This window comes from Ischnura elegans, chromosome 3 (assembly GCF_921293095.1).
Source record: "Ischnura elegans chromosome 3, ioIscEleg1.1, whole genome shotgun sequence".
In the NCBI taxonomy this organism is placed as follows: domain Eukaryota; kingdom Metazoa; phylum Arthropoda; class Insecta; order Odonata; family Coenagrionidae; genus Ischnura; species Ischnura elegans.
In genome coordinates this window covers 102,795,037-102,817,107 of record NC_060248.1, presented here as the reverse complement: position 1 = coordinate 102,817,107, position 22,071 = coordinate 102,795,037, and the positions used below count along the sequence as shown (strand labels likewise).

Genomic DNA, 22,071 nt, shown 5'->3' with positions numbered 1-22,071 from the left:
TTTTTCAAGTTCGAAGTAGATTACATACCACATTATGAGACTCAAAATAAACAGTGATAAGACTCAGATCTTCCAAAATATTTTAAAAGTTTGTAGAAAACAATAAAATAACCGTAGTAAGTTGGGGCATCTAGCTCATGTTGAGTCCAACAAAGAAAAAACTTGAAAATAAAATACGTGTATGTATTTTTCCAATATTTGATGAGTTACCCATAATTGGCATCACAAAATAGATTATATGGCCAAGAATCATTGTCTCACTATTTGAGGATATGAGAATTGGCTAACTCAGGAAAGGTACAATGAGAAGTGGTGGGTAGTTTCTGACATGAAACATATTTATGTCCACAGTTTCACTGGTAAAAAAATACATACTTAAAATCTGCACTAATATTGTAGCTAGCACAATTCCTTTATGTAGCTATTGCTTACCATTATATATGTCAATCTTGGTTACAATTTCAATGAGTGACTTTTTGAAGGGGTGGCTACTTAAGCAAAGTTTTTTCATCCATTATTAGGAGACCAAAAGCAAAAAAAGAATTTTTTGCCATAGATCAACTTCATATCCATTAATGGTGAAATGCTAGCAGAGATTCAATTCTTCAGTATATTTAAGGACAGTCACAAAACTTTGTGTACCTCAAGTCATTAGTAAAGGGATGGATATAACTCACATCACATTAACTAATGAAGTACCATTTAAATTAAACTTTCGCCATATGAGATAATTTGTTACAGTGATGCAATATTTTCAGCTGATATTAAAACATGTTGAGACAAATTTACACAAAGAAAAAATATTAATATTGTGTGTGTTCAGATCAATTACCAAAATATTTAACTGCAGTCATATCATACTTTCCTCAGTCTAAGTGGTTTGCTGTAGTATGGACAAAAAGTTTAGATCTCCAGGTATACTTCTAGCTCATTTTGTATTTACAATATTTTTTTTATAAACCATACATTTTGTTATTACTCCTTCAAACAGGATTGATTTAAATCAGATGCTTATAAGACAAAATGTTAAATAAATTCAAAAATCAATTCCATGACAAAGTATTTGGCACAATTTTATAGAACATGATAAAACAGGTAAAAATATCAAAATGTAATTGAGGAAGACAGTTATTTTCCCTAAAATTACACTAGAACATTTCATAAATATTCAAGTTTGAAAAGTATTTAAAAAATAACTTGCCTTGATTAACTAAAAAACAATTGCCATTTGCTTATGCCTTCAATGATCCATCAAACTATTTGATTCACAATATGAGCAATTGGAACTTTAAAATACATCATATATGTTACATTAAAATAGCTAGATCAGCAACATCACAGTCCTCACAAAATAAATATCTCTCAATGGAACTAAATATTAACAACTTCAAATCATAAATGAGATGGGCTGACACAGCTTTTCTTCCCTTTGACTAGTTAATTCCACCTCATATGTCATCGGCTTTCAAAAACATGGAAGTCATGCTAATTTGAAATGAGGAAGTAACTTTAGGATACAAAATATTATTGTTTGCTAAAGCACCATCACTCTCCAGAAATTTCATCAGTTAAAGGAATGGAAAATGTCATGAATATAGTTACCATGATAATTAATACAAAATAGCATCATTCACAACCAAAATATACACTTCATTCATTAATTTCCATCAGCTATGGTGCTGCCATTTGAGTATTTTTCAATTTCATTCAGTCATCGCAAAATCCAAACACAACCATGTCCACACAACCACAACTACTTCATCAGATGAGACCAAACACACAGCACACATTTCGACAATTATCCATTGACAGAGCACCTCACTCATACTGTAATGCACTTTTCCACCACAGTCAAGCACTCATCTGCAACAGTAGCACTTTGAGCTTTTGCAAACAACAAGTCATAAAATAAAAAAAAATTATAAAATTTTTGGAATGATACTAATGTGGACAGAAACTTACCCACAGCATGATGCAACAAATATGCCCCTAATAGGGCCATTTAACCACAAAAAAGTCATTCTCAGTAAGGCAGAGAATATTTTTGAGCACTTCCATAAGCAAGTCATCCAACCATCAATGTTTCTGTACATAGTAATACAACCACCAATTATGCTTTTTCTACATTGTCCATTGCTGTCAAATCATTTTTGAACTTCCCCCTTTGAAGTAGGACTTTCTTCTCCTCTGATGAGACGGCCCCAGACCCAACACCTCCAGGATTGTACATTGAATCATATACTGGATTGGCAAAATTTGATGGCTGCCGAGAATAAAAAAAAGAAAGTCTGAATTCATGTTCGAAGTAATGGGATCAAGTTAAAATACACACATTAAGTATCATAAATATACATCAATTAATCAAGATCAGGGGAGTTTGTGTAGAGAATTAAGAAAAAAACTACACTTGGAGGCCTAAACTGCCATGTTCAGGATTTTCAACAATCCATCCCACCTAGAGTTTTCCTCACTAAAACTCACCCACAGATTCCAGTTCTCTCAATCAAGAAATTCTACCATTACCCCATAAAAATACACTAAAACCTCCATTAAACTATTAGGGCTTAAATCGTTAGAATATCAAGCAATGAATATATTGACTACTGCTATTTTGGCCAAAAATGTAGACTATGCTTCAGTCAACAGGTCAGACCCTTGGTATTTTTGGGTATCAATTATGAAAGAGCCTGGGAAGAGGAAGGCTTAAAGGAATAGAATGAAAATTTCCAGAATGCAAAATCATATTGCACAGTAATTACATAACCAGATAACAGTTAAACCTAGTGAATAAAATACCTATAAACCTACATCGAGAGAAATGAAATGAGATTTTGGAATTGTGAAATCATTTGCCAAGCATTGCTACTGAATTTCACTGGAGTGTCCCACAGTTCACAATATGAGCAATTGGAACTTTCACATGCAAGATACAAATACAAAATCTCTGGTTATGATCTTCGACAACTGAAATCTCCATGGAAAGACTTACATACCATGGTTCCAAACATGGAAATTAATTCCTTAGAATAACAGTAACTCAATTACATGCACAACATTAGAACCACAAATTAGCAAAATCAAACCTCATGAAGGTTTTTATGAATATGTTAATCTGAAAGATTAATACCGAGGACAAACCAGCAAAGGCTATTGAGTGGGTTTCAGACTGACACATAGTAAACACAAACTTCTTTATGTGAATAATTCCAACTGCCTGCAGAACGGATAAATTAAGCATGCAATAAGCATGGAAATTAACATGAAAGGTATTCAGCTCAGTACACTGTTGAATTACTTTCCCAGACCTCTTCACCTGGCTAGAATGTTTCCTAGTCTCTTAAGTTCAAAATTTCCATTCCCTTAAAAAGGTACCAACATTAGTCCACTTAATATGATTGTTTTCTTTTATTATTATTGCTATTCATTATTTAAATTGGATTATCTGACTGTCCTTCATCGCCAATAAATGCACAAGAATAACATTATACAGCATTAGAATTGGGTTATAAGATGTGATTTCAGCAGGCCTCTCTCCTCAACCATCTCAGATTCCTTTAGAATTTTAGTAATCCTTGAAAGTTATGAAAATATGGAAATTTCTACATTTTTAATGAATTAAAAAATAATGGGGCATCCTTAGTGAGGAAGTTTTGTAGAAGTTGAGCCTCTCAGTCTGAACTCTATTTGTAAAAATTAATAAAGCATTTAAATATACATTTTTGAAAACAATAAATCCAGCTTTAAACTGGAATGTAACAGATACAATAAGTACATTTCTCAGAATGAATTAACCTTTGCCAACGAAATGCTCCTAGTCTCACTATATCTTTGAAAACTGAAAATTTACTCATTAGTTTAGAGAATGAGATAAATAAAACAATTAATATTTATTCAAATTGCTTGAAAAATTATCATATAGTAGCGCATTATATTATGCAAGTTTACAAAAATTTTCAACGATACTGATTGTACAATGTGAGACTTTATTATTAAAATTATTGAATGGTAGCATGCCAAAAAGGCGAAGTCATTTAAATCTCATCTGTCTGCTGGGATGGGAATTAATTACAGGCGGTCCCCGACTTTCGTACACAATGCGTTCCCGAAAACTTGTACGAAAGTCGAATTGTACGAAAGTCGAACCATTGACTTCCATACTAATTAGGGGTTACGTTCCAAAAGAGCGGAATTTACGTACTAAAACCTTTTTTTCACGGAATTCATTTCAATTGACTTAATTTTAATAATATATTAATAAAACTCCTCAAATCATCTAATTTATTTCGAAAATACGCAGAAAATGCAAATATAAGTTTAAAAAACAAGAACTCCGTTGGCTATCGAGTGAAACTTCCTCTTGGCGTTTAAGTTGACATTCCACTTATTACGTCCACTATATATAAAAGGACATATCAAGTAGCATAAAAAAATGTATTCGTTGAACCCGCACTCTGGATACCTTTTAATTTTTACACCAAAATTCGATATTTGGCAGGTGACATTCGTGATCGCGTATATTCCGCATGTTATTCAAAAAAGACAAAATACAAACGAAATTCGGGTGATATTTCGTGCAATATCGTTGCTGAAGGTTTACATGAATTAAACAGCACTCAAACGAAAAAACACAATTAGAAAGAAGGTCTTACTATAGTTTTAATGAAAGCTATTCGATGATGTCTAGTCAACTTCTTTTGAAAAATATCTTCAATGAAGGCTTTCCTCTTCTCTTGATAAAGGAGCCTATAGCAGGCAGTCTCTCTCCCAAATAAATCACCTAGATCAGAGTCAATTACCAACAATTTCCTTCATTATATACGTTCATATTGTTCGCATATACTGCCGATACTGCAATTTGAAACAATTGAATGTTGGGATGCGCAATAAACATAGCGGGAATTTTAAAAAAATTACGGACCAGCGTCCGAAAGTCCGAATTTAGCGTACGAAAGTCGAGTAAAAGGTGTCAATTTTGAACGTACGAAAGTGCGAATTGTACGAAAGTCGAGTGTACGAAAGTCGAGGACCGCCTGTAATGCCCGCCACACTTGAGGGGTTAATGCCACTTAACTCTAGCACTTAATGAGAAAGTCTGAAACACAGGTTATTTTCCAATCATACCTTGTCAGCATCCAAGGCCACAAATGTCCTCTCAAGAGCATTATCATCATCTCCATCGTCATCCACATCTTCCCTCAAATACATGGGGTTATTTATTTCAACATTGTCTTGCATCCGAACATGCATGAACGGCAATCCACTACATATGAAAATAATTAAAAATTTTATGTTAATAAAATTCACAGAGCAAAAATTTTCCAGAAACATTGACCATAACTGATTGAGGAAAAATTGTTACTTTCAATCCACAAAAACACAACATTTTATCAAATCTATATTGTCAACAGCTGTTAGAGTTAAAATTGAAGTTTCTAATAAATATTTGACTCCATAATGCTGGTCAGTTTACCTAATGACGATAATATTGTAAGCACTATAGAAATGTCCAAAATATATTAAAAAATTTAATACTTAAAAGATCATATTTTTGCATTATATTCTATACTCCATCAACTGCTAAAATTCCATCGTAATATAAGAACAATTTTTAATAAGGCGATTAAATAACTCTACGAGAGCATTAGTTATTTAACAACAATACTCACCTTCTCCTTCTACGAATGTAAATGAAAGCCAAAATGAAGGCCACGATGAGAACAACAAGGACAGAGATAACAATTATGGCTACCAATATTCCAGTACTGCTCTCATTTTCAATGCCAGCAGCTTCTACACTATCTCCCATCACTTTAGTCTGGCAACGTAGTCCAGTAAAACCTGGCATGCACCTAAAGAAAAAAACGTAAATCTCTATGAATAGTATATTTACATATCTTAGCTTATTTGTTATAATCCTTAATAATAGTGTGCCTCTTTCTGTATTGGATCATGTACCTAAAGTTGGCAAAAATAAACACCTAAATAACCAGAAAAATTTACAATTTCTAAGTAAATCGAAAGAAAAAATATGTTCATTCCATGATTCTATTTAAAATAAATGTTATTCAACAGTTTAAAAAAGATGCAACAGAAAATTACTTGATTTAATGGAGTATTTTGGCACCATATGGAATTTCCACTAGAGTGAAGTTTAGCAAGTAAATAATCACAAAATGAAACTCCCATAAATATGCAATTGTTTTAAAAGATAAGTATGTACAGATGTTCAATTGATAGCTGATACAAATTCTACTAATAATATGTATTAGCACTTTTCATAATAACAATAGATGAAAGCAAATTACAAATTTTTAGAGCCATTTATCACCAAAAAGAAGTACTCACAATTAACTACCAGATAAATGGAAATTATACCGGTTACAGAGCTCCCAATACTTGCAAATTCCATGGCTAGAGCTTATCAGTGTATACTTGGTACTTGAGTGCCTCAATGTAGAGCTTAATGGGTAAATAATATGAATCTTTGAATGCCTTCTTTAGTAACATGTACCACCACTATTTTAAGAGGTTTAGCACTAAATCACAATCACTCCCTTGTGAGTAATTGCTCTGGAATCTTTACCACCCAAGTACCACTTCATAGTCTAAATTAGAGGCCTGCAGACAGAAACCAGTGCGTTCCACAACCACCTGAGATTTTTTTTCTCACAATAAAAATTAGGGAGCCTGTACAAGGAGTCAGAACTCCCATTAGAAGGGATTCCATTCCCTTGGTGTCTCGAGCAGGTAGCAAGGGGCTAGGAAACTTGCAAACCCAGCACCATACAGGCAATGAGTAAGTGAACCATTGCCCCAGCCATTTTTCATCACCAATTGTCAGATTTGTCACTTGCTGCCATTATTTGAAATTGGTCACTCATGAGTGAAATTATATTAACAACATAATTCCTTTTGCCCTAAACTTTTAATTTGTTTTTTACTTAAAAAAAAACAGCAGTACCGAGGTGACTGAATACATGTTTGATGGTAATACACCTACCTAATGCATGGTACCCAGTTCTAACTTTTCTATTAGAGTAACTAATTCCACAAAAAAGGAACTGTGAAAAACATCAGAAAAGATTTCCTGGCAACACTTCATTAACTTTGAGATAACCATGTAAGCCATCTAAAGATGTAACTTAGGTGAGTTATTCAAATAATATGTTCAATTGAAAGCAAATAGGCAAAAATCTAAATCATTAGGTTGGCAATATTTGCAATGGAAACAAATACTAAGTCATTGAGAACTTTCCTTCCAACAATGACATCAGTTTGCTACATTTATATTTTTTGTTCCACATTTTTCATGGCGGCTCTACAAGTGGTTTTTATATTTTCTTATGTTATTGTAAAAATATCAGCAGGAGAGTATATTCACTATGATTGCTGTGGCAAGACACATTAAGGACACTGCATAATTTTAATTGGAAATGTAAGAATAACTTAAGACAAGTTGGTCGGCTTCAAATGATTTGTATTTTGGCAGGTGATGTGAATAGGACGAATTTCAAACTTTCGCCACAAGTGAGCTTCGGCAGTTTGTATGCAAGTTTCCAGTTCACTATTGATGTGAGGGGCTCAGTTTAGGGCCACAGGGTCCTACTCCTCATACAGGCTCTTGAATGACAAGGGATGAATGGAAAAAGGAGAGGAGGATGGGAAAGGGAAAAAGGGAAGTGAAAGGAGACATTGGGTGCAGAGGGGAGGGGTAATGGCTAAATGGATAGAGAGATAAATTTCATAGATTAATTTTTAAAGGTGTCACTTCATAAGCTGGTTAGTGTTAGGGTGCCAACTTATTAAAATTCTTTGAAAAATTAATGTGACCCCCTCCACATGCCTGAGGCAGCTTGCAGATTAGCATGTGGATGTATATTAGCACAGGATGCCACATGAGTGAAGGGAGGTTCAGATAATGGGGCAGAGAGCCATCCTTCTTAAAGGGCAAGATCGACACAGAGGGGAGGACAATGGAGGATTGCAACCAACCGCCATGTTGTTTGTGTCCCAGCTGAAAGATTGCCTAGCAATCCAAAAAGTATGGGGCATGGAAAAGGGGACTTTATGACAGAGGCCTGCATAGCTTAAGGAGAAAGGAGTGAGCGACTGCCTTGAGCAGTTTGCTGGCCTACCCTTTGGTCCTTGCTTCTGGGATAGAGGAGGAAGAGCGACTCCAGTCTCTTGGTATCTCTCTCACACATTTGTATTACAGTTGAGTATGACTATATTTCAAGTTCCGATGCAGACCTCTAGTCTAAACCTAGTAAATACATGATTCTTAAGACAGCAAACTCCCGATTATCCGGGCTAATGATGGGGAGAGGGGGCACGAATAATCGGAAAAAATGAATAATCCAAACTTATACTTTAATTTCTTGTAATTATAAAATTTACGCAAATCAAACAATCTATTATTATTTATGCGAATTGTCTGTTATTTTAGATTGCTTTCCGGAATCATAACGAGCTTTCTTCTACCAACCGCGATCTTTTCAGCGGCGATAATGCGATTGTACTAGTACTTCTACTGCTGTGTTATACCTAGTTTCCAAAGACCACGCATCCATGACAGAGAGATCGCAGATTCAGAAAAACGGTTTGCACCAATGCTTTCAAACCACTCCGCAACATTAGAAACTATAGATGTCAGGCACCATGCCGCGTAGTCGCGTCTCGCACAAGTTGCCCGGGCTGCAACTGTTGATCTTTGATCACTGAGCACGATCGTGCATGTCCATGGTTGAAAAAGAGGAGCACGTAACTTCCGTGAAGGTAACGGGCGTGCGATCATGCCATCGCTCAGCAGCAGTTATAGGAAACTAGGACTTATGGCAAATTGTCTATGCTGGCGAGTGCCTGGCTATGACTCATGCTATCTGTACTTCCACCTCCCTCGCTGCCTTAACTTCTACAATTCCCTTCCCTTCCGGTTTGACTTTGATTAGTCACAGTGTAAACATTCCTGAGTGCAACGAATTCTTCGGTTGTGCTGAATACCTTGGACTGTATTCAACTGCATGCGAGGCCACGGCATTACTTCCGAATTTGCGATATAAAATATACAATTAGGGATTGTACATAACATTTCTCTTACTTTAGGATTTTTACCATTGAAGAATCTTCCAAAATGAATCAAAAGTTTTTTTCCGACCGCTGATAGTCGTCTACTATGCTAGAGCAGACGTCCAAGTACACTTGAAAAATTCCTTGCCAGCAAGTAAATGAAAGAATTCCATTTTATAAAGGGGATTCTAATGGAAATAATAAGACCAGTGTAGCCTAACATTAATATGCTAATCTTGGTGCTTTTGCATCAGATTCAATTTTTTTATAAAGATCGTGGAAAATGTCTAAGTAGCATGAACTCGTGCACGGATAAACCGCAGCCGGATAATCGGGAGTCTGCTGTAATATAATTCCATTTTACGAAGAGTACCTATTCTAATGCCCTGAAATAACAAGCCCTGAATAGCCTAGTGGTAAAATGCAAATCTCCTGGTGCTTTTGCTTAGGATTTCATTTTTTCATAAAGATTGCGGAGAACTTCGAAGGAGCGTGAACTCATGTACAGATAATCTGCAACATGAATTAACCGCAGCTGGATGATTGGGAGTCTCTCGCTATGGCAAGTGCCAACATCAAAGGGTCTTGTAAAAACGGATATCTAGTCAATTGACTGTGCATCTGCTATGCAATGCTAGAGCAGACGTTCAAATGAACTCTAAACATTCCTTGTCAGCAAGTTTATAAAATAATTCCACTTTACAAAGAGGATTCTAATGGAAATAATAAACCCAGTGTAGCCTTGCATTAAAATGCAAATATCCTGGTGCTTCGGAATTCATTTTTTTATGAAGATTGCGGAAAACGTCAAAGGAGCTTGAACTCATGCATGGATAACCTGCAGCTAGATAATCGGGAGTCTGCTGTACATCTAAATCCATCAAGTACTACTGTTTGATAAGGGATAAGCTTTTAGTCGAGGATATCAAATATTACCGTATTTATCTGAATATACCGTATATCTCCGAATATAGTCCCCCCTTTTTTTCCAAAAATGGCCGCGGAAAAGTAAGGGGGGGGGACTATAATCGAGTGTAATCCAGTTTAGCATACTAAAGGTGACCTTAAGTTGTAAATAACGGCATAGTGGCTAATGTTCTCGTAGTCTTTCTATTTGAGTATATTTGTGAGGATTATAATCGGAGATATTAGTAAATACTGCCACGTTTTACCGGAAATTTAGACAATTTTTACCACAAATGTTGTAAAGATACGATTCTTCCTATTCAAATAGCATATCGAATATGCGTTTTCACGGAATCCATCGGGTAGCCGTTAATTTTTCTTGGAAAAGTATTGTTAGAATAATTCAATCGACACTGATCACTTAATGACGCAAAACAGTAAATAATTAAAATGAAAACTAAACACACACTATCATTACATCAATCAAACACTGGAATTGAATCAATAGTATATGTACCCGTCGCTCATTTAATAGTTACACGATTTAAATAATTGCGAAAAATAAACCGATAAAGTGAACCTTTCGTGACGATTTAGCATTTCATTGCGTCCGTAGCTACTATACGTCCGTACGGTTCGTGTTTACAACCACTGCCTTTACCGCCTTCACAGAACAAGAATGCGCAATAGGTGTTGCATTTGTTTCTGAAAAGGCGCAATAAACGACGACTTTAAACCAGAAGCGCCGGCATTACTGCATTTGATCGAAATCCAGCGACTCAGCATCGAAAGTGTGATCAATTTATTGAGGAATATATTCAATTCGCCAGGGTAAGTAGGATCGATAAATTACGTCACATAAAGTTTCGCAATTATTTCCGCGATATTTTCTTTATTAAAAATAATTTTACGTTCAACAGTGAGGTGATGGATCAAGTAGAAAGATGAGGATCAATCCTGCCGCAGATTAGAGGCCTTCAAAGACGGAGTTTCGATGCCAATTTAAAAATAGCCGTTGCAGAATACGCCGTAAATCATAGTATTTACAGCGCTAGCAAAGCGCTAATACATCGCAGAAGTCATTTCGGGGGTCTCGATGCGGCAGATTCAAAGAATTAGAGGAAAATATCGTCGAATTTGTGCGCAAATGCAGAGCAGAAGCTCTTTGTGTAACTTATGCAATGATTCGCGACGAGGCATTGAAAATTGATATAATATTTTTTTCAGTTTTAATGTTTGTTGGAAAAAGTTTATTTCTTAATTTTATTACTTTGATATTTGTAAGTCCTGTAGTTTAATTATTTTGCTTAGCAGGCATTTGATGGCAATATTTTTATAATTTATTTAACACAATTTTATTTAGATTTCCTAAATTCTTCAGGTCACTTGGATTTGTGATGACTTGATGGGTGTGTTACACTGGATCTAAGGAAGTTTCAGGGCCAAATGCAATACTGTTTATGGGATTTAAGTTAAAGCTTATATAATGACATTGTTTGTAGTCATTTGGAAATCAAAAATATTAATAATTTGTGAATGTTTAAAAAATACAATAGCCTTGGATACTTAAAAAAATTTCTCATTTCTTCATTACATCTGGTTAAGGAACTATAAATTACTGATACATGCAATGGAACACAAACATGTTTTAGGTATAGTTATTTTGTTGTGATGGAAAATATGTGAACAGATTTGTTCTTAATCTTCACAGAAAATAATAGTTTTTATCGACTCTAGAATCTTAACTTGCTAACCACAGAAAAATTGCCTTCCTTTGCATTTTAAAAATTTTCCCAAAACTGAGGTCTCAAAATTGGGGGGGGGGGGGACTATATTCAGAGGGGGACTATATTCGGAGATATACGGTAGTCCCCCCCTTTTTTTTCCAAAAATGCCCGTGGTATAAGTAAAGGGGGGTTATATTCAAGCATATTTTTCTTTAATTTTTCCCGAAACAGAGGCTTCAAAATTAGAGGGGGGACTATATTCAGGGTGGGACTATATTCAGAGGAATATGGTAAGCATGCATTACCATCATTAAATATTGTGAAAAATAACTATAGAGACAACTTTCATACTGACAAGAAAAAGGCTAATTCATGTTAAATTTAAGGATTTTCCCCACTTACTACCTAAATCTCAATGGAAAACATTTCCCAAAATTGGATCAGAATATGTACACCAAGCATAAAACACTGCAATCGTTATGTTTCCACTATGATTACTCAACTTACAGACAAACAGGTAGTAAGTTTGGATCTAATGATTCAGTACAGGTTGCACCGTTGAAGCAAAATCCTTTGCAGGAGGACCTATCTTCACATCTAGGCCCAGCCCACCCTGCAGGACACTCGCATGTAGGTGTGTGAGAGGGGTAAAACATGGGCTCAGCCTTTGAGAGAGCACCAGAATCCAATGAGCAGACACCACCATGAAGACAGTAATCCCGGCATGGATTGCTTCTGCCAATGTATCTGTCACAATTGCTACCACTCCACTCTTCTGTGCATCTGGAAAAGAAATAAAGTTATTATAGAAACAAAATTTGCTAAATTACATTTCACTATTTTAAATAGCGAACATAATAAGCCAGTGTAAAGGAAACTAGGCACAGGATACTTCTGATCAAAGGGATTCAATAGGGTAGTTTCCTTCATCAAAGAAAACGAAAGGCATTGATTGCGATTCGTTACCTACCATTAGTGTATTCATAATATACATATTATTTGGTTTTAGAAATTGCAGTTTAGACGAATGGGAATGGTCAATTTTAACCTCATTTGAAAAAGGCCAGATTGTCGTCCATGCGATGCCACTCCACGTGACGTCAGAGGGACATAGTTTCTATACGAGTAGACAGGAGTTTTACATCGTCTGAGATTACCAATGCATGCAAGAGGTACAGAGCTCAGGGAAACATCTCTTAATGATCACCTATTAAAACTGCCTATGGTCGGAAAGTTTCCTTCGTTTGATAGGGTATTAATAATCCTTATTTAAGCCAAGCGCTACCTGCTAGAAGGGTACTCTGCTACCTGCTAGCGGTCTGCATCTCAGCGGTGCACACATCCTTGCCTCAAGGTCACCTCACTTTACGACAGCAGAAACCAGAATGACGTCACATGAGATTTTCCCAGCATTCATACTTAGCCGTCGCGTTTTCGTGCACTTGAAAATTTTCACTTTTCATTTAATCGCAAAAAATAGATATCGTCATTTAAAAATCTAAAAGTGTGAAATTCGTACTTCAGGAGAAATAATCTTTCGATTTACGCAATAAAAAAATAATAGAAAACCACCCTATTGCAAACCACTGTTCATCAGTCTTAAAATTATAACTGTGATCAATTTAGATATCTATTGCATCTTGATTTCCGTGACAAATCATGTGCATTCGCTAATATTTAAGAAACCATATTCACAGCCATAATACATAGAGTAAACAACATATTTATCTACCATATCTGAGATTGTCAAAATCACTTAATAGCTATGAGACCGTGGGTATCAAAGTATTTATCACACTTCCTTCATATGTAAAAGAGTGCATCCCACTAAATGTGTGTAAGAATAACATTTATAACTGGTTGCTTTTACACCCCTTTTCTAACCTATAAGCGCTTTTAGAATGCAAAGATGTTGCATCTATGTAACGAGGGTATTGTAAGTATAGTGCTTGATTTTCTTTTTTCTTACTGTATACTGTTATTTTTTGTATTTCAAACTTCATCATTGACTTTGTCTATTGATAATTTGGCCTAATGACGATGAAAATTATTATTATTATTAAGGTTCGAGAAAACTCACTGAATAATTGAAAGATTTAATGACAGAAAACTTACATTGTCAAAATTTGATATCAATTTTTATCATTTCCATTATACATCACTAGCAATCGTGAAGTACCATAGATTCTAACTCAGTTTTGATGCATTGATTAGCACATCACTCCCACCTTTCAATCCCACTTGGCCACGTTATTAGTATAGGAAATCGTTCCCATTTTAGGTAATTAAAACTTTAAGAAAGTATATTACCATGACAGCACTTTATTTATAATTTTAAAATAATTTTAATTTTATTAAAATATTATTAAGCTACAAATATTTCCAATAGAACTTTTTTTACACATGATAATAAGATTTTTTGTTTTCAGTAGCCAACAATAATATGCAATGTTCAACTATGAACATAATCAATCAATAATATCAGCATGCAGCCAAAGAACACCATAATTTCAGCATCACCAATTTGTAGGCAATGGTAAATCTAAATGTAAATTATAAGCAATGAAAGAATTCCATTGAACTCCATTGGCAGAGAATAATGTAAAAAATCATAATTAATCACCCAATAGGAAGAGAGACTAATGCATTTCACCTTAATATATAAGCCATCACCTACCTGCATCTGGGAACACCTTTTAGGATAACACATTTTCCTCCATTATTGCACATCCCTGGATGACATTTCTCATCTGCTGAATTTTCTTTGGAACCACTCATTTGGCACACACTCTCCGAGGGGCACTTGCATTTTGATGAGGGTGAAACTGAATCCTCAGGTGATCTCCCCTGGCACTCAGAGCATGGGCAAGCAAGAGCTTCACAGCGACGACCAGCAAATCCGGGAGGACACTCACAAATTAGCTTTTTAGCACTATAATGGCAAGTCCCTAGAAATAGTTAAAAAAGGAAAATTACAACATTTGGTGAATAATAATCATTAACTTGGAGAAAATTACTAAAAAGAGACCTAAGAATACTGAGACACAAGACATTTTAGATTCAGGATCCATGAGATATAATATATTTTTACAGGTATTAAGGTATGCAGATTTAATGGAAAACAAGCTGCAGAAAAATTCACCTTGATCTCACATTATTTGATCTTATTGAATCAAAGCTTTTCTTGAACCTTACTAGGGGTCTGAAGTATAACGCTTTCTTCCCCTACTCGGAACTAATGTGGATACTTAATGTTCCTTCACTACGGGTTCACAGCTCTAAAATTAGGACAACGGGCTTGAAATATTAAAACTGAATCCAACACTTAATTAACTTTTATTTATTAACAAACAAAACATGAAAAATAACAAATAACCTCCAATATATAAATCATCACACTTTTATTTATTTCTCTTCACTGCCCTGAAAATAGATCAATTAAGACCTTTTACATCAGGGGAAAAAACATGATATTGTCCCCTCAGATTTTGACTTGAAGCAGCGGTCTTCGCTTTGGCAGGCAAAGGCACCCACCACCACCGAGGCAAATTAAATTTAAGAGAGGCAAAATAGTTTTGTCCACTTTTTGCCAGGTCACAATACCATTAAAATCAGAGGAAAACAATCAGAAAACTATTGTAGAAGAACAATCGCAAAAGATGAATACATCAAATAAAACTCTTAATAGCAAGTATTAGAATCAGTAGGATACAATCAATACGAACAAAACTTAGAAATGATCTTTAAATCAAGCCTTTTTCAAATGAGAAATAATTCTTTAGTTTCCTCATAAAATTACAAATCAAAGAGCAGGGCCTAATGATGAGTTGAAGTTGAGTTACCAAGAATGAACAGGGATAAAACTGGTAATTATGCTAATTATTTTGGCACCTACTCTTTTTGCCCTTGACTCTAGTTCCAGATCAAACCTCAAGAATGGATGGAACTGAGAGCTGAAAAATCAAACTGACTAATCCCTACAGTTACCAGCTGTTAATAACCAACAAACAGCTATGTTCGGCAATAAGCTATGATCAGCTGCCTTCTTCGTACAAATGTTATTTTCTCCGTTTACTTTTTTTCGTGCACTTTATCATTGTGAGCTGCCTCTGCCAAATGGAAAGGGGTTGACAGCTGCTGACTCCAGGAATACAAGCAATAATTTAGTTTATGGTGATTAATTTACCTTGCTCACAATGTATTATCACAAATAGTGTCAAAATGTGTATGGGTGATTTACTTACCCTCACTAATTTAGTGATTTCCATTGGTTGATAGCAAACTTTCACAATTTTTGTGCATTTCATTTGTGGTTGATAACTAGGATTGAAAGGTTTTGTAATAACTTTTTTTGTGGTAACTATTGTAAATATTTTACACATCAGATATTAGCTTATTGGGTCATCAGAAATATAAACGGCTCAAATGAAAGACAAGACAGGGTGTCGCCTGTTCAGGTCGCAGAGATTATGGGGGCTTCAGGGATTTGAGCCCTCCGGAAATGATTGGCAGATATGTTGTTAATGGAACCCATTCCAAATGAACTCCCTATACTTTATCCCATTTCTACACAAACACCCTCAATCATTCTTTCTAGCTACAGCCTTGTCTACCTCTCAACCATGAATTAATTAAACACACCTAATGGTGACAAATGTAATATAAATGCTATGCTCTCAATGTGCCACATGTTGTATTGAATACCTGGAACCTTCTGACAAGCTATATGGCTTAGAAGGACCAAGTTTGTATACGCAAATAAAGGCAATTGTAAAATTTAAAAAAAATGTTATTACTTAGGGGTTTCACACACACTGGTGCACAAACCTTATCCAGATACACTAACTACATATAAAGCAGTAGCATATCTACAAGATCTACACACATTCTATACGTAAACATGCACGTGTGTTAACTGAGACAATACTTATTCTTCCTCAGGAAAATAAATTATTACTACTTTTAGCTGTTAGTGTAATGCTTCATAAAGCCTCTGGTAAATCATTTAACTTACCCTGGTTAAGGCAGTGCCCCTTGCATAATGACTGCTCACATCTTTTCCCTGAGTAACCAGGTGGACAGCGACACACAGGTCCATTTGATGTTAGGCTGCAATTTCCCTAAAGATTAAACAAATCATTTTTAAAATGGCCATTCTGTCTTATTTCCATGATAATGAATGTATCTTATCTGAACCTCATACATAAGCTCAGGTAATACTACCATCATCATCAAACCCTGAACTTTCAAAATAAGGCATAAACTCAAGTCCTCACTTTAAGCAGTGAAGAATAAGTAAAACAAGATGATAAAATTAGATTTGGATTAGCCCTTCGATGACTGTGCCTGGAAAACTTACGCAAACGACTGTGTGGGATATCTCACCTACCCAATTTATAATTCATAAATTATAAGTTGTATTTTAGTCTTTTCCGTAATTCAACACCATGTCTCTTTTTGAAATGATATTATATCTTGCTTTGTATCATTTATCAATACAATGTGGGATAGATTAAGGTGTTTTACATTGATTTTGAAGAATTGGATGGATGAGGCAGATACTTTGTGGAGATCCATTATGAGATATGAAGTGAAACACTTTGCACTTTCCACATAAAAATTTATTAAACTAGAGTCGACATGTTTCGCTGCACTGCAGCATTATCAAGACTCCAGCAGTGAAACATGTCGACTCTAGTTTAATAAATTTTTATGTGGAAAGTGCAAAGTGTTTCACTTCATATCTCACATTGATTTTGTGTGAAATCAGTGGAAACTTTCATATTCTGCCTTTGTAACTGTACATTGACTAACACGCTATGAAAAAACAAATACAAAAGGGTAATCATGTAGAAAATTGGTGCTATTGAAGTTATAATATAGTAAAATGTATTGCCTTTAACTTTTATCTCTGCACTCATATAACAAACAAGTTTTTTTCTTCCCGCCAACATCTCTGCGAGGTAACTCAGTTACCCCACCAATAAAAATTGAAGTTTTCAAAAACCATTTAAATGCAAAAAAAATCATTTGTCACCTAAACAATAACAAAGTGGTTGATCTCAAACACAAAAATATCAAAGAAACAAAATAAAAAAATTATACAACATTAACATAATTTGCAGTAACTGAGTTACCCCGCATAGTCACAGAAGGGTTAAGGCTATTTTGTTATGAAATAGTAGAAAAAAAAAACAGAATAAACAAGATTGGACTAAGTAGGACATATGAATTACAAAGAAAATTATAACTTATTCCTCGTAATCATTTCGAATGGTAAGGTCTTACTTGGGTTACCCAAAAAATGTTTGCAAAATAAGGTTTAAATTATACGTAAGGCCACAGCTAATTCCATAATAATTCAGTAATAAATGAAATTCACCCAAAAACTTGGTACAAGGGAGATGAAATCAGCTATAAATAAATCACCAATTCTAGGAAGCCAAAAAAATATTCAAATAAATGAATGAGAAGTAATCGGATTAGAATTACTCGACTAGAATCAAATCATGAGCCTTAAAATACTCGCATATGAAACACCGGTTTGAATGTCTTAGCAAATGAGAGGTAAACCGAAGGTATTTGGTGGAGGAGAAAAAAGTATTTTCCCGAGTGACTTCATGCTTCAATAATTACAATAAAATCTTGATTTTATGCAGCTAGATTGGGCAAATATGAGTACCCAATATAATGAAAGTATGCAAACTTAAAAACTATTTTCAACCAAGTATCAAATTTTTCCTGTGGAATGCAGTGGATGGATGTAACTTCTAGGTGATTTAGTCACTCCAACACCTCAGTTTACAAACTACACGATTCCACCAGCTACCTCACCTGAGAACAATATCCATCACATTCAGACTTTTCACACCTCGGCCCAAGGAAGCCATTGCTGCACACACATTCTTTTCTAGTTTGTCCTCTGGTATCAGTGACTTCACGACATACTCCCCCATTTTGACAAGTGAGGCCAATGCAGCTTTCACATCGAGGACCTATGAGTAAAATCACAAGAGATGGCCTCATATTTTATGCTTCTAATACCTCATTCATATTCAGAAAACAATCCATGCTTTATCAATAAGTCACTTACTTCAATGAACTATTCCATTATAATTACTTATATTCCATTTAACACAATTCACTCACAGCGAAAACGTCAATGCATGACAATTTACTCACCAGTGAAATTTGGAAGGCATTTACACGCGGCAACTCCAGAGTGAGGGGTATAACATGACCCATTATTGTAGCAGTGTCCCAAACACAAATGTACAGGGACTTCACATCGCTCTCCTGTCCATTCAGCGGGGCAGTTACACTATATGTAAAATAAAAAAATGCCTTTAACTACTAATCTGTGGAGGTTAATAATTTTGTTCAGTAAAATCCTGTTAATTCCAAATTGAAGGGGCAAAAAAATTTACTTCAAATGATGTTGAATGGAGTTAAACTTACTTTCTGGGGTAATACAAAAACTATTACGAAATTTTACAAAATATTTTACTTCATGTTTCTTTATATAGCCACAAAGTGAAAATAATTTTGGGCAGTTAATAGTTATAAGGTAAAAGGATAGAGAGCATAAATTTTTCTCGGGTTTCCACGTGAGTAAGAAAATCTAAGGCCAAAATCTAAATTTTGGTGCCTTACATTTTCTTACCTGCACGGACACCCAAGAAAAGGCTTATATTCATTCTATTCACCGGAAAAGTTTGAAATCATACATAAGACAGAAAGCAAAAACATATATTGACTTTGCAGAAGAAGTTGTGATTTTGATGATGTGTAACTTCATTACTTTCCCATTCAATACAACTTCCTTTCCAATTAATAAGAGTAATGGAATTTTTATAGGTTGACAAAATTTCAAAATAAAAACTTCTATATGGTGGTAAGCTTAAAAATTTAAATGCTTCACTATTATTAAATAAAATTATTTGAGACATAGGTGAGTCAATAGCTACAAAAAACCTGGTTGCAGGAGATGATTTTGGTAATACAGTGTTTAAATTATATTGCAAGATTTGGAGACATAACGTTTTCATGTCTGCATTTCTTGCAAGTTAAGTTGAAGACAAACACAACCATGGCGAAAAACCAGTGCAACATTGCATAAACGAGTGGTGAAATTTTTTAGTTACTATTTTGGCATCAATTAAACCATTGTGAAATGAAGAACTGTTTAGCGTTTTGCCCGTTTTCTTTCCTGAGTGGCAGTGAATTTTTTTCACCTCCGGGCACATCGCATGCTCAGCCAAATGAATTCATGACTATCGTTAAGTGAGTTGACACAAAATCGTAATGCAGTGCTAAATGTTTCACGATAACTACACTTTTAAATTCCTTGCAAAGGTTTTTCAGCTTGTGAACAAGGTCTCAGAATGCATCTTGTTCGGATATCAAGGACTTAATGTATATTACTATCACTACTTTGGTGGAATTTTCATGCATAGATCCCTACCATGATTTTATGTCACTAAAAAAAGGATAAAGAGCCTAACAAAAAGTTAACAAATGTGACAACATGCTTCCATTTTAAAACAGACTAATATATAAAAAGAAACTGTTCTTGACTGAAAATAGTTACACCGAGAAGATTAAATAATGCTAACCTTCAAAGGACGCTTTGATCCATCAGGAGTCGGTGATATGAGATCAGTGAAGCACAATCCATTGTTTTTGCAATAGCCAGAGCACCTGAAGTGGTCACATCTCTCCCCTTCGTAAGGATCTTCACATATGCACTGAGGGCCCGATCCAGGAATAATACGACATGTTCCACGATGGCAGTTCAAGTTGCATCCTGTCCTATTGTTAGAACTGTCAGTACTGCCAATAGGGATGCAGGTAATAGTGTTCTCTGACGACCCCCTTTCACCTACATCTTTTTCAGCTGACGAGAGACTTTTGTCAGAGTTGGCATGGCCACCTAATGATGGCTCATTTCCATCCGGACAAAGACAGGAGCGAGTGGTGGGAGATCTTATAACGCACAGAGCACTCTCGTGACAAGGATGAGAAATGCAAGGATTGCTCACTGGAACAAACAAAATTATTACTAGGCATAAAAAAATTATTAGTGATAACACCTAAAAAATACATTTTAAAGCAAAACGAGAGACTGCACTTTTTTCATGATTATAAAGTTCATAATTTATGCAGTAAGAAATACAAATTAAAATTTCCTGAATAGAGCACGTGATGGGCTTCCAAGTGGCTTAATGCAAAGGTAATAACTGGGATAAAATCTTCAACTACCACCCATTTATATTTGACAGGGTTCCCACGCTAACTAAATTATAAAATTCATAGTTTTTTCCAGGTTTTCATAGTCTAAATGTCAACAAATTCACAAACTGTCAATAAGACATTTTAGGCAGAAATATTGATCACATAAAAAATCATTGGCTGCACGTTAACTAATGTAGCAATAAATGAATAATGAATGTAGAAATAAATGTAGCAAACGCAACAGATGCCGTGAATGCAGACGCAGCAATGAAAGTACTATCTCTCATGATGTCAACTGTATTTAGCAAAATTCAGGTCTGGCTAAATGATGCGAGCGGGAAAATGGAGGCAGCAAGGTGGCAGGGAAGTGAAGAAGACAAGTGCCTGATTTTTTGCCAGAGTTAATGAGCACTTTACCCGGTTACCGGTCTTCCAATGACAGGCTCAGGTCAATGTGCCGTCATGGTACACAAACCAATAATTGCGCTTCGAATTAACGTACGCAGATAAATTCGTGGACAGCATCTGCAAGTGACTTGGCCTCGAAACATGATCATTTATATAAACATCGTTTTTTCTTTAGATTCGTCAATTGTAGTTTTACTATCAAGTTTGAGAGATTTTTAAGGTTTTACGACAAAATTCACTGCTATTTCCAGTTTTTTTTTTCATGTTAGACAAAAATCACAGCTTATTCACGATATTAATGTTTTCACGGTTGAGTAGGAGCCCAGTTTGACCTTTTATTCAATTTCCTAAACTGAATGTATATCTCTCTCCTGAGTCGCAGTATCTCAAAACTTACGTGTTTTTGAAAGTTTATTCTCCTGAATAATGAGAATATCTGAAGCCTTGGTGGGTCCTTTTACCAAAAATGTAACATTTCCTCTTCCAAATTTATTCAATCTTAAAACATTGTTTGTTTGATAAGTGGTAACATAAAGGTTATCTTCAAATACTTCCACTTTATAAGGTTTATTTTCTGAAAATAAATAATAAAATAAACATGATTATAAAGCTGGATAGAAAGTAAATGTTATGTTTATAGTTACACATAAAAATCTACATCTGCACAAAACTTAGAGCATCTTAACTTAAATGACACATGAAGCTATTAAATCCAAGGAGTAAACAGGGA

The 22,071-nt window shown here is 35.1% G+C and overlaps 1 protein-coding gene across 2 annotated transcripts in view; it reads right to left on the bottom strand.

Moving 5' to 3' along the window:
- Positions 1–910: 910 nt before the first annotated feature.
- The window catches only part of LOC124156267 (prolow-density lipoprotein receptor-related protein 1), a 217,868-nt gene continuing 196,707 nt past the window's right edge, over positions 911–22,071 (bottom strand). For both annotated transcript variants that reach the window (XM_046530694.1, XM_046530696.1), the window contains exons 66-75: positions 21,739–21,915; positions 20,315–20,739; positions 18,882–19,020; positions 18,534–18,694; positions 16,714–16,819; positions 14,377–14,647; positions 12,207–12,482; positions 5,667–5,849; positions 5,122–5,260; positions 911–2,263 (exon numbers count right to left, since the gene is read on the bottom strand). In XM_046530694.1, coding sequence (XP_046386650.1) covers positions 2,111–2,263; positions 5,122–5,260; positions 5,667–5,849; positions 12,207–12,482; positions 14,377–14,647; positions 16,714–16,819; positions 18,534–18,694; positions 18,882–19,020; positions 20,315–20,739; positions 21,739–21,915 — 2,030 coding nt within the window. In that variant the 3' untranslated portion in view covers positions 911–2,110. The remainder of the gene's footprint in view (positions 2,264–5,121; positions 5,261–5,666; positions 5,850–12,206; positions 12,483–14,376; positions 14,648–16,713; positions 16,820–18,533; positions 18,695–18,881; positions 19,021–20,314; positions 20,740–21,738; positions 21,916–22,071) is intronic.